Below are 13,960 nucleotides of genomic sequence, written 5' to 3' on the forward strand. Positions count from 1 at the left end.
TTCGAAAAAAAAGTTAAACACGGCCACGAGGAAAAATTAAATTAATTAAATATAACAGGTCCTTTTTTCGTTTTAGCTAAAAAAAAAGGGGGAAAGAAAGAAAAAGAAAAGAACATGGCAGGTCTAGTGGTTGACAAATCAACATCAAAGAAATATCTCGACAGCCTAAAGTTTTGGAAAGATAATAAATAATAAAAAATAAATCGCATGGAGAGAAATAGAGGGACGTAAACCGCAGACGGCACATGGGTTCAGTGTTGAAGAAGATGAAGCAGAGTGAGCAGCTTGTTTTTAACCTAGAAGTGACGTCAGATTAGTCCTCCAACTTGTTCAACGCTCTCGATCGGCTCCCTAATCAATTGGATTCCCAACGTAATAATCTCAATTAAGCCTCACAGCAAATTCTGTTAATGTTTTGTCGATAGTATCAATTTTATGCAATCAAATGATTCGGTTCCGAGGCAGCTTCACATGTTTTATCAACAATCCCCAACGACTTTTACTGATTTTATTTATTTCAAATAAAATATTTTTAAAAACATATATATTTTCCAATGTGAAACGAGAGAAAAAATAAATTAAACCTTAAATGATATTAATTTTTTAAAAAATATTTTTTCCGGGAAGTATTTTTATTAAGTCATTTTGCTTGATCATTTAATAATTTCAACAACATTATCAACACCCATACTTTTTATTTGCATTGAAAAGAAAAAAAGAAGAAAGCTTCAATATCTCGCATGATAGCGCGGGAAATCAAACTAAAAGGGAAGTAACCCTGATATTCATGACAGATGAAGAGAGATAAATGGGAGGGAAAAACAATAGTGCCTTGCTTTCTGGCAGAGAACATGGATCCACCCCCATTCCAACGGAGGTGGTGGTGACCTCCAGCTCCCAGTAATAAAGTCATGTAATGCTGTAAGAACAACTTGTCTTTCGCCCAGTTTCAAGGCAGTATTATCAATCATGTGGGTCCCAACACACCCCACCTCCAATCCCCAGATCAGCGGGTCCTGCTAAACCCTTCAGTTTTAAGATACATCCCCGCGAATGATTTTTCCAAACAGGGATGCAGCTTCGACAGCTGTGATATTAATTAGTAATATGCAAAATGTCCAGAAGACCAGTCTCCAAGAATCAAGTCAGTAATATCCTTTATATATATACATGCACAGAAATAAAGGCTCGTAGGTTAAAAGAAAGAATTCCTTCATGGACAGCTTGCTAAAGTTATTGTTTTGATTTAATGGACGAATTCATAATTTCTCTTTAATTATCTTGCCAATGTATAACTTTAACTCTTAAAGTAGGAGAGCAATCCATATCAAATTAATGTGGACAAAAACATGACGCAAACACTAGCAACGGTGCAAGAGATCGATGTTTCTGATCAACGCGTACGTTCATTTGATCAGGAGGCAATTTGTGGGAGTATGATATAAATGAATGATGCATTTGGCTTTTCCAATCTCAAAATCCCAACCTTCTTTTCTAGCTTTCCAATCACTTGAAAGACCAATCGAAATTGCCAAAACTCCATTGCCTCTCGTCCACGAGGATGTGGGCATTAATTGCATGCTTGCTTGTGGCTAAATTAACTATTTCTGGGTCCATGTGTTGGATGCTCGACTCGTTTCTTGGGTCCAATTTGCCTAATTTCTTTTCCATGCCATGACGTGTGATGAATGGTGGGAAGTTAGAAGGAGAAATATAAGAATGAAAAGAGCACTGAACAACTTGGTGGGGTTCCATTTCAATCTGCCGTCTTCCTTCTGCTAGCTATTCAAAGTTCTACCCTCTGCATCTACAGTGCTCTATATATGAACATGATCGAGTGGATTCATTTGCTTGACATGTAGTAATTAATTACGAGTGTTTGGAGATCTCTAGTGTGTGTGTGTGTGTGTGTTTGACACAGCATATCAATGGAAGTAGGTTTCAGTGTCTTTGTAAATTATTGATTTAATTTTGAAGGATACATAATAATTCGCTGCATGAGGATGGTGATATCTCTGTGCTGGGGGGCTTTGAAGGATTTTTAACACATAGGTTTGGTATATATCTAAACTACATCGTAGTTCCGCTAATGTCTGAACGTGTCATTTCGGTCTCTTTAGTGTCAAAATAGGTTTAGTACTGATAAATTCCTGATCTTCAATTTATTTTATAATTCATTAAGATTGTGTTTGGATTTAAGTTATAAGTGTTTAAATATTAAATTTTCTAACACTTGACTCCCTTAATATTGTGGGGTAGGGGGGGGGGGGAGATTGAAGTTTTTGCAGTGTTTTTTCTTCTTTTTTTTGAAATCCAACTTCCATTTCCCCTTGTTTTTACTCGTTTAATTAATTCAGAAAATATCATTAATTAATTATGATTTTATAAATTATTTTTTAGTTTATGGATTAGCAAATAATGAATCATTATGCATGTCTATTCGTATTTGATTAATTTGCTTAATTATCTATTAAATTTTATTAGTTTAAAACTCTATGTTATAATTATCTCCAAAACATATATACCACACAAACTTTTAATAGTTAATTTCTTAATTTATGATTACTACGTGTATAATTTTAAAAATGTCGTGTCCATAACCTTTAATTTTATAGAAAATAATTGAATATTTTGTTCTATAGAAATCTATTACTAAGAAATGCAATATATAAGGATATGGTTTCTCATTTGATTTAAGTACTTTAATTCAAAGGATAAAATTAAGTTAGATCATATGGATGAATCATTTACCTGCCCCACATCTAACCCTAATTTTGTATTTTTATGAAAATCTACGAAGATGAATTAAGAACTAGCCAATAAAGAGAATGGCTAGGAATACAAGAATAAAAATATATAGTTAAAAATAATAATAGGTATATCAATTTATTTTCCAACCACAGGTTTACAACAACAGTGGAGAAATTAAGACAATATCGTCTTGTTGTATTGGTCCGTAGATGCTACAAAGAATCATTTACTGTATCAACAAAATGCCCATCAAGATGCTTTGCCTAGAACGTCAATCTGGGAAAAATCAGGGCTTTTTCTAATCCGGTCCGTCGTCATTTGAAAACAGCATCATTCCTAGCTAGCCAACCAGATTGACCATCGAACAACTTGGAGTAGCAGGAATCAAAGCTTCTTCTGCATCGCTCCTCGACAGAAGAAAATCATCAATCTGACTATAATTAAACCGCATAAAAATCTGATTCTGTTAGATTTATTGCGTTGCATGTCCACTATATCGAATAACACGTTACAATACATGAAAAAATTCATGAGTAATAATATTTAACTTTCGGTGACTATCATTATATTAACAATGACTTTGATAATCATGGAGATTGCCTCCGAAACTCTATATATAAAGAAATGAGCACGGTCAAAAAGGTTAAATATTGGGCGTGAGAGGTGAGAGTTGAGAGTAGAAGATGTCGACGGAGGCCATCTGGGGGTGTGGCAGGAATAAGAGAGAGGAGCAGTAGGATAGAGATGGATGTATATTGTGTTGTGTGCACGAAGACAAAAAAGACCAGCTCTTGTAGGGTTATAGCAACAGGGGTTTTGCTTGAGCTTTTCAAAGCCGTTCTCCATCTCTCTCTCTTTCCCCATCTCTCTCAACACGTATTCACACGAAACGAAACCAATGCACAGAGGAGGCTAAAAACTGATGAAAGGATAATGGATAGGAAAGCTTTCGTCCTAGCTAATGCATGATGCTTGTTGGTGGTTTAGGTAGCAGCCCCTGTCCCTCTACTTGGGCCCATCCCTAGATTCCTGCTCCTTCTCTATCACTCTCCCTTTCGAATGCATGCAGTTCCCCTTTACGATATAATTAATGAAACTATACAAGTTTTGATAATAAAAAAAAATGAGAGGAAAACAATAAGAAATTAAAAGGAAAAAAAAAAGATCAAACTGAAATCACAATAATAATAGTAATTATTATAACTAAAATCATAAATTTAATTTTAATGATAAAGATAAAAGTCATAAAAACTTTTTTAAAAGGAAAAATGGATAAAAATATGGAATTAAAAGATGAAAAATAAAAGATCGAACTGAAAATCATTATATATACAAATTAGAAATCAATGGTTAAATTAAAAACACATAGAACTTTAATAAAAAATGATAAAAATATACAAATTAAAACTAAAAAAACTGAATCTGAAATATTAATAACACTAGTGACCACAATGTATTTATCAGGGTAGAAAAGAGAAACAAAAAGAAAAAAAGGTTATCAGTAATAATTCGAGAATATTTAGACTATATGCGCCGTCTAGGATGGAAAAAGAGATAATGGGGCATCAAACATGGTAGAATCGTTTTTTTGACCATCGGGGAATGCCATACACGGCGCCACAAAGACACAATATCTCCCATTCATTGTCACGTTAACATTACTCACCAACAGTTTTTTCTAATTAAAAATATTATTTTAATGTCAAATTAATACACTACCCTAATGCCAACCAACAATTTAAAAAAATGGAGCCAAAAGACCCGACATCCATAGTCTTTATGAATTAAATTCTTTATATCCAAGTAAATATTTGTAATTCAACTAGTAATAAAAAATTAAAAATAATAATATACCCCTACTTGATGCAAATGACTATTTTACTCTTGAATATATTTTTGTTATTTCATTATTCATAAAAATAATATATAGATAAAGATATTTTCACACAAATATCTTTCTTGTCAAAGAACAATCTCAACCCAAAAACTTAAGTTGTTAGGTGAGGCTCCAAGATATGATTTATATTATTCTCTAACACACCCCCTCAAGTAAAAGCTCTTTAGACTAGAAACTTGCACAAACCCACGTTACTTTGTGTTTAATTTTTATCAAATAAATAAGGATGGTGAGATTCGAACACGTGATCGCTTGGTCATCAAGGCTCTGATACCATGTCAAAGAACCATCTCAACTCAAAAGTTTAAGCTGTTAGGTGAGGTTCCAAGATATGATTTATATTACTTCTCGTTGTGAATTAAATTCTTTATATTCAAGTGTATATTTGTAATTCAACTGGTAATAAAAACTAAAAATACTAATATATCAGTTGAGAATAACGAAATGTGTTGGGTTGTGCCTTAGCCAACCTTTCTATTTATATAGAGGCAGCAGAACACTGCAGTAACTATAATGATTACAACATCCTATATTAATTTCCTATTCTGATAGATATATGATATACATTCTATAATATGTCTCCTCAAGCTGAGGGTGGGGGATCAACCCGAAGCTTGAACCGAAAAGCAGTAAAGGATGCAACAGGAAGCGGTTTAGTGAAGACATCGGCAAGTTGATCTCGAGAGGGAACAAAACGAATCTGAATTTCTTTCTTGGCAACACGGTCACGGACAAAGTGATAATCCACTTCAACATGCTTAGTACGAGCATGGAAGATAGGATTTGCTGAGAGATAGGTAGCACCAAGATTATCACACCAAATGGTAGGAGCAGAGACTGAGGGAACCTGCAAATCTGTTAACAAGTATTGAAGCCAAATGACTTCAGCGGTACCATTAGCAAGGGCTTTATACTCAGCCTCAGTAGAGGAGCGAGCAACAGTGCGTTGCTTGCTGGATTTTCAAGAAATCGGCGTCTGACCAAAAAAGACAAGATAGCCGCCCGTAGACTTGCGATCATCAATACTACCAGCCCAATCTGCATCTGTAAAGCCATGTAGAGCAAAGGAGGAGCCTCGAATGATATGGAAACCATAAGATGCCGTACCTTTAAGATAGCATAAAATACGTTTGACAGCGGCCCAATGGGAATCTGTAGGAGCATGCATAAACTGACAGACTCTGTTAACAGCAAAACATATATCTGGACGGGTGAAGGTAAGATATTGAAGAGCACCCACAATTTGACGAAATCATGTAGGATCAGAGAATGAATGATCCGGTAATAAAATGACTTTCGAAGGGGAGACTGGAGTATCAACTGGTTTGCAGGAAGTCATACCAGCTCGGGTGAGGATGTCAAGAATATATTTATGTTGACGCAGCATTAAACCCATACCGGTAGACTGAACTTCAATACTCAGAAAGTAGTGAACATCACCTAAGTCACGAAGCATGAACTCAGAGCTGAGTAATTGTATAAGGTGATGGAGCATAGCAGAGTTGCTACCCGTGAGCAGAATATCATCAACATACACCAGGAGATAAAAGATATTAGTACCATCAGATAAGATAAACAGGGAGGTGTCAACCTTGGAAGCTCGAAAACCGATGGAGAGCAAAAAATCACTTAGACGAGTGTACCATGCTCTCGGTGCCTGTTTCAAACCATACAATGATTTGTGCAATCTGCACACATGAGATGGAAGAGAAGAGTCAACAAAACCTGGAGGTTGTTTCATGTAGACCTCTTCAGTAAGAACACCATTGAGGAAGGCATTATGAATATCAAGCTGATGAATCTTCCAATTTCGCGAAACCGCGATAGAGAAAACCAATCGGACAGTGGCCTGCTTAATAACTGGACTGAAGGTTTCAGAATAATCAATACCTTCCTGCTAGGTAAAACCTCTAGCAACAAGGCGCGCTTTATAGCGCTCAATACTACCATCAACACGACGTTTGATCTGATATACCAATCTACTGCTAAAAACATTCATAGATGAAACGGAACCAAAGACCAAGTGCGATTTGAGCGCAAAGCAGCGATCTCATCACACATAGCATTATGCCAAACTGCATACCGGTCAGCATCAAAAAATACAAAGGGTTCAAAAGAAGGAGAATGCAGTACCCGTGTGGAGGCAGAGATGACGGCAGCGGAAGCAGCCAGGTTTGCTGTCTTCGGCTGCCGCCGTCTAAGAGTCATAGGATGGCTGCTGCGTGCTGGTGGAGACGCAGGGGAAGATGGTGGCAGTGAGGAGACCTGTGGTAGCTGATAAGAAGATAAATCAACCATAAGTTCCAGACCTGCGGGAGAGGATGATGAAGAAGCAGCCTCCAGCATAGGACTGTCAGCAGAGGAGGGGCTGTCGGCAGAGACCGAATCTGCAGGATGCTAGCCAGGGTAGGCGAAGCAGAGGAGGGGCTAGAGAGTGCCCCAAGACCATGAGGAGAGGAGATCAATTTACAACCTAAACCTGCATCATAAGGGTTAGATAAACAAGTATGTGATGATGGCCAAGGGATGGTCGGGAGCTGTGGTCGGGTGGCTGTTTGGAGTGGCAGAGTTGTGTGCTGTGGGCTGTTTGGGTGGCTGATGGAAGTGGGTGGTGGTGGGTGGTTTAACAAGTTTGGAAGGGTAACAGTAGCGGGTGGGATGGGGGTTGTGGTGGAAACCTTTTCAATCTGTTCAGAATTATCAAAAGGAAACACATGTTCATGGAAACGGACATGACGGGAAATATAAATACGGTGAGATGCAATGTCAAAACATCGATAACCAAGATGGGAGGAACTATATCCAAAGAACACACATGGAGAGGAACGAAAATCCAATTTATGATTATTATATGGATGTAGAAAAGGAAAACAGAGACACCCAAAAGTACGCAGAAAATGATAATCAGGAGACCGGTGAAATAAACAATCAAACGGAGAGCAATGGGCAAGAACAGGAGTAGGCATGCGATTTATAAGATAAACAGAGGTTTCAAAAGCATAATTCCAAAATCGAAAAGGTGCTTTACATTGCCCTAAAAGAGTAAGACCTGTTTCCACAATATGCCTATGACGACGCTCTACTGTGCCATTTTGTTCATGAGTGTGAGGACAAATCAGACGATGATGAATATCAACAGTCTGAAAAAATATGGATAATTTACGGTATTCACCGCCCCAATTAGTTTGAACATATTTTATTTTTAATGAAAATTGACGTTCAACGAGAGTCTGAAATTGATGAAAAATAGAGTAAACATCAGACTTGGCAACGAGAGGATAATACCATACATATTTAGTATAAGCATCAACAAAGATAACAAAATAACGATAGCCATCTGAAGAAAAAAGAGGAGCGGGGCCCCATACATCACTAAAAATTAATTCAAGCGGAGCAGAAGTTTTGTGACTCGTAGGTCCTAAAGACAAACGTGATGATTTTCCTAAAGGACAACTTTGACATTGAAAATTAAGACGTTTGTTGTTACAAATGATCTTATTTTTCGAGATTAACAATTGAAAAATACGTGTAGTAGGATGACCTAGTCGACGATGCCATAAATCGGCAGAGGCGGAAGTGCAGGGAGACCAATAGGCTTGAGGAACTGACGTGACGGAAGACTTGGTAGGGCATAAAGACCATCTTTACTCTGACCTGAGAGAAGGATTTCATGGGTGTTGAGATCCTTGACATAAAACACACGAGTGTGAAATTCAAAATAAACATTATTATCAAGACAAAATTTCTGAACAGAGAGTAGAGGTTTTGTAATTGCAGGAACATGAAGAACATTAGATAAGGTGAAAGAACAATGTGGTGTATATATTTTTGTATGACCGAGATGAGATATAGGGAGGCCCTTACCATCACCAACATGCAAATTATCATTACCAAGATAAGGTTCTGAAGCAGTCAAGGTGGCAAGATCAGGTGTGATGTGTTGATTGGCACCGGTATCCGGAAATCAATCAACAGAACCGGTTGAGGAGAGATTGCGCTGCACCAGATTGGCAGTAGGCTGTTGGCCATAACCTCGCTGCTGGAATTGAGGGCAATGGGGAGCTGTATGGCCGAAATTATGACACAGCTGGCAGCGTGGATTCTGCCCCCTATTGCGCTGCCAAGAGCCCTGCCTATTGTCATCGAAGGAGGAGTTTTGGAAGCTGCGGTGATCAGGTCTGGAGCCAGCAAATCGGTTGACTCTGCTGTTGGACTGGTTGGGACGCCAGCCACTGTTGAAGCGGCCCCTGTTGCGGCCAGAATTGCCAAAAGTCTGGCGCTGCGCAACAAGAGCAGAAGATGGAATGCTGGGTGTGGGCAGCAGATGAGCATGTATGGCAGCAGAAGATTTGTGAAGAAATTCATGTGTGAGGAGATGGCTATGAAGATCTGCATATGATAAAGGTTCAGCCTTGGTAATAAGACTGGTAACTAAGTCTTTACACTCTCCCCGAAGACCACGAAACACATATAAATTGAAATCTTCAAGTGAAACTGGTCGACCAGCAGCGGCCAATTCATCAAATAAGGCCTTCGCTTTTTGCATAAATTGAGTTACTGATTCATCACCCTGTCGAAGATCCTGAAGAGAGCCGTGAAGTTGCATAATACGAGAGTTGGAGGTAGAAGCGAGAGCTCGCTCAAGAGTGCCCCGAGCTAAACAAGAACTTTGACAGCCAACAACAAGATGCAAAACTTCCATAGATAGGGAGGAAAGAAGAGCACTTAGAATGAGTTGGTCCTGTTGTTTCCAGGTTTGAAAAAGCGGATTTACCTGAAGAGAGATACCATCATGGGCAAGAACATGTGTTGATGGACATGTGTTGGAGCCATCAACAAAACCAAAAACTCCTTGGCCTAGGAGATAAGGCAGCATCTGCATACGCCAATATAAATAATTGGTGTTTGTTAATTTGAGGGAGATGACTTGATGAGTGTGAGAAAGGGAGATAATGCTTGCGGCAGCAGAGGCAGCAGACGTGGGCTGCAAGAGGAGGCGTTCACCAGCCATGGCAGAGGAGAATCCAGGCGGTGACGCAGCAGAGGAAAGCATAGGAGGCGCTGCAAGAAAAGAGGGTTGCACTGTCGGAGAAGAAGAAAGCTGGACTGCTGGTGCTGCAGAATTTAAAGATGTATGTGGCGGCTGTTCCATTAAAGAAGGGAGGCTGGGAGGCTGGGAGAAAAGTAGGTTTAATTTATTTTAGGGTTTTATGGCTCTGATACCAAGTTGAGAATAATGAAATGTGTTGGGTTGTGCCTTAGCCAATCTTCCTATTTATATAGAGGCAGCAGAACACTGCAGTAACTGTAATGATTACAACATCCTATATTAATTTTCTATTCTGATAGATACATGAGTAACTATAATGATTACAACATCCTATATTAATTTCCTATTCTGATAGATACATGATATACATTCTATAATAATATATTTATTCAATGCAAATAACTATTTTACTCTTGAATATATTTTTGATATTTTATTATTCATAAAAATAATACATAAATAAAGATATCCTCACACAAGTCAACAAATTATTTGTTACAAGACAGCTTATTATATAAAATATTACGAATGTTGCAAGTGAGCTTAATTAAGATACTCAAACTCCCCCTGCTCTTGCGATAAAATCTTTCTGGCTCTCCTATCTACAACGAGGCGGTTCTCAATTTCTGTTTTCACGAAAATAACTTCGTGTTTTCAAGAAGAATTACTACATACTTTTCATTCTTTTTATTGCATAAGAGAATGGAAGAAATTTCGTTTCTTTTATAGCAGTAAATTCACATTTTAAAAGAAAATGAGAATCGTTCCCTCTTCATATAAAGAGAAGTAGAAGAATAAAATCATCATCGTCTCTCTATCTATCTCTTCCCCGCCCTCACCTCCTTCTCTTTCCTTGCGGTGATGTATTAGGAGCCGAAAGATAAGCTATCCATCTAACCAATTTTTGCATACCGATTCTCTTAAAATAAATTTGTTATAATCTTACATATTCCTTTTTTCTTGTGTAATATGTCATCGCAAGTCCCTCTTAGTTTAGTTCTGGCTCTCCTAGACTAAACTTTCTCCGCACAGCATCTGCAGATATCTTTCGTTTTGAGTTCCGGATTAACAAGACATTCTGATCCCGATCGACCACAGTTTTAAGATTGGTGGCACTAGTCTAGGTGATGACGTGCAATGGGATGGCTTTCTTCCCAACAAATTTCATGCTCCAAAGCTCTCATGATCAAGATGATCATCAACCTCCCACTTCTCTCAATCCAATTCTGCCATCTTGCGCACCCCGAGACTTTCATGGTACCCTCTCAATCTGATCCCTCTCTTTCTCTCTGAGCTAACTTTGACTGGATATATTCAGAGTGTTCTTTTCTTTTCTTTTTTTCTTATTTTTTTTTTATGGAAGGGGTCGCTCCATTTCTAGGGAAGAGATCATCAATGTCGTTTTCAGGGATTGATGTATGTCATGAAGAAGGAAATGGAGAGGATGAGTTGTCTGATGATGGCTCACAAGCAGGAGAAAAGAAGAGGAGGCTTAGTATGGAACAAGTCAAGACTCTTGAAAAAAACTTTGAGTTGGGTAACAAGCTTGAACCCGAGAGAAAAATGCAACTGGCTAGAGCTCTTGGTCTGCAACCAAGACAGATTGCTATATGGTTCCAAAACAGGAGGGCCAGATGGAAAACCAAACAGCTAGAGATAGATTATGATCTCCTCAAGAGACAGTTTGATGCTGTTAAAGCTGAAAATAATGCACTACAAACTCAGAACCAGAGACTTCATGCAGAGGTTAGTTTTCAATTAGCTATTATATAGAGCTTCATGTTTGAATTAAAATTTGCCATTAGCTCTTGACCTCTTCACTCTTATTTAATGTCTATTGTACCTTTTGGGATACTAAAATCATTGATTACAAGCAGATTTTTTTGCATGGAACTACAATTATTGAGCATAATAAGTTTCGAAATCCAATCATTGCCCCCTGGTTTATTCAGCTTCTTGGCCTTTTCTTCTTCGTACAATGATTTCTGTGAACTTTTCAATAAAGCTTCTTTTCTTATTATTAGTTCACCTTCTTTTTTTTTAACATACGTTGGTTTGAGCACCCACGAAAATTAAAAAAAAAGAAATTCACAAGAAACACTATTTAATATTTGAAGTGCTGAATATTGTTCGTGGTTTTAGAGGTAAAGTCTAATTAGTCATGCATGTATGTGAAAGGTACAGATCTTTCCTACATGTATACGTTTAGTATATATACTTCAGTTTTTATTTTTTATTTTTTATTTTTTGAACTTAACATATAGGCGTATGCTTCATGTTGATTGGTTAACTCACGGCTGCAGATATTGGCACTGAAAAGCAGAGAACCGACTGAATCTATCAATCTCAATAAAGAAACTGAGGGTTCTTGCAGTAATAGAAGTGAAAACAGCTCAGATATCAAGTTGGATATCTCAAGGACGCCAGCTATTGACAGCCCCCTACCGAATCATCATCCAACAAGCAGGCCCTTCTTTCCCTCATCATCTATCAGGCCTACAGGTATTGCACAACTCAACCAAAACAACTCTTCAAGGCCCGATTTTCAATACCAGAAGATGGATCATATAGTCAAGGAAGAAAGTCTCACCAATATGCTCTGCAGCATAGAGGATCAATCTGGATTTTGGCCATGGCTTGAGCAACAGCAATTCAACTAAGAAAATGAGCCTGGAATGCCATATTGGACCGCACCCATTATACGCGCAGTATATGTGGAAATAGTTAATCTTCAATTCATTAAAAGGGAAGTTATCTTTATTTTATGAGTTTAAAATTAAGTTCATATATATAGTTGGCACTTAGATTGGTATATAAAAAAGTAGGATACCTTACGTTGGGATTTCAGGTGGGGGAGCTGAAGATCTTAGTTTTCAGAGGAATAAGATTTGTGTCTTTGAGTTATATATATATATTTTCCTTTAGTAATGAATATAAGAGGATCGATGTTTGCTAGGTTGGATCGTTGGAGTTGAAATTACATTTGCTTGTGACTGGTTTGGAACGCTAGCGTGGGTCATGCATGAAATGAGAAGGGGATTTACTCTCTTCCTTGCTTTTTTTTTTCGACTTATTTTTTCTTCCTTTTGAATGTTGTGTCTCTGTGCAAGAGAGATGCTTCCGAGTGCTTTCTTGGAAGTCCAAGTAATGAAATATTTTTTGCCGATTTCATCATTCGGCACAATATGCTAACCCTACGGCGCCGATCAACCGAAACAAAAAAATATATATACTCTGATGTGCTGGCTGGACGATAAAAGGAAATTGTATCGTTGGTAATTCACCCTTTACTTTTTGTTGGAGAAAGTCTGAAATGGAAACAAATAAAGATATGGCTAAGAGGTGTGACAGCTGGATAAATTTATTTCATTGAAATATTATAAATATTAATGTAATAGCATTAATAAGTTTATTAGAAAAGTTTTTTTCTAGTGATTTTTATTTAATTTACTAAGCAATAAAAACTCATATTTAGAGGTTTTTTTTTAATGAAACTCCCCCTCCTAGTTAACAATATTGTATCTGGTAAATAAAAAGGAACCCCTTTTTTTTGTTAAAAGAATAAAAAAAATCCCCATTTGAGAGGGTTATTTTCTTTGTTATTTTATTATTTTATTTATTTTACGATTACATGATAGCTTTGGATTAGTTTCTAATTAAATAGTGAAATTAAACTTGTTTATTTAACCCAAGGAGAGAAGTATTGTACGATTGTAGAATTGGATTTATAATTTTACGCCGCATAATTGTTGTTTTTTTAATCAAATTACTAAATATATTGTTTCAATTTAAAAATAATTCTAATTTATAAAATACGATATATATTAATTTGGAGGAGACTTTTACAAGAAACAGAACCAGTGAGATCTTAGGTAGATAAAGTTGATTAATTATGCGTCATCACAGAAAACTTACAGAGTACTTCTCATCAAAACATTTGATTGGCGCAATCTAGAAAGTCAGTATACCAAACCCTAAGAAAAAGGTTAAAATCTATGCCCTTCATGAGAAGTGAAAGGTGTGTGCAATTCCTGGTCATTGAAACAGTACATGTAGAAAGAGAAGTTTACTTGCATGGCTCGTCACTTCATATATAGAGATTAAAAGACAGCGGAAGATCATGTATCCATCATCGGAAGCACCATCAGTCATGGTGCTGGACAGGAAATACTACACGAGGATTAGGAGATGAACAAGGATCGAAAGAGTACAGGTTTTTGAAAAGGGATGATGAGATTAAGAAGAGTAAAGGGGTACGGGAC

The 13,960-nt window shown here is 37.3% G+C and overlaps 1 protein-coding gene across 1 annotated transcript; it reads left to right on the forward strand.

Moving 5' to 3' along the window:
• The first annotated feature begins 10,261 nt into the window (after positions 1–10,261).
• On the forward strand, positions 10,262–12,760 carry LOC7471493 (homeobox-leucine zipper protein ATHB-13). Its single transcript, XM_024606559.2, has 3 exons — positions 10,262–10,955; positions 11,062–11,444; positions 12,002–12,760. Exons 1-3 carry the CDS (start codon positions 10,826–10,828, stop codon positions 12,356–12,358), a joined length of 870 nt encoding a protein of 289 aa, XP_024462327.1. The 5' UTR covers positions 10,262–10,825; the 3' UTR covers positions 12,359–12,760.
• The last annotated feature ends 1,200 nt before the right edge of the window (positions 12,761–13,960 follow it).

The sequence above is a fragment of the Populus trichocarpa genome, chromosome 8, assembly GCF_000002775.5.
Source record: "Populus trichocarpa isolate Nisqually-1 chromosome 8, P.trichocarpa_v4.1, whole genome shotgun sequence".
Lineage (NCBI taxonomy): Eukaryota > Viridiplantae > Streptophyta > Magnoliopsida > Malpighiales > Salicaceae > Populus > Populus trichocarpa.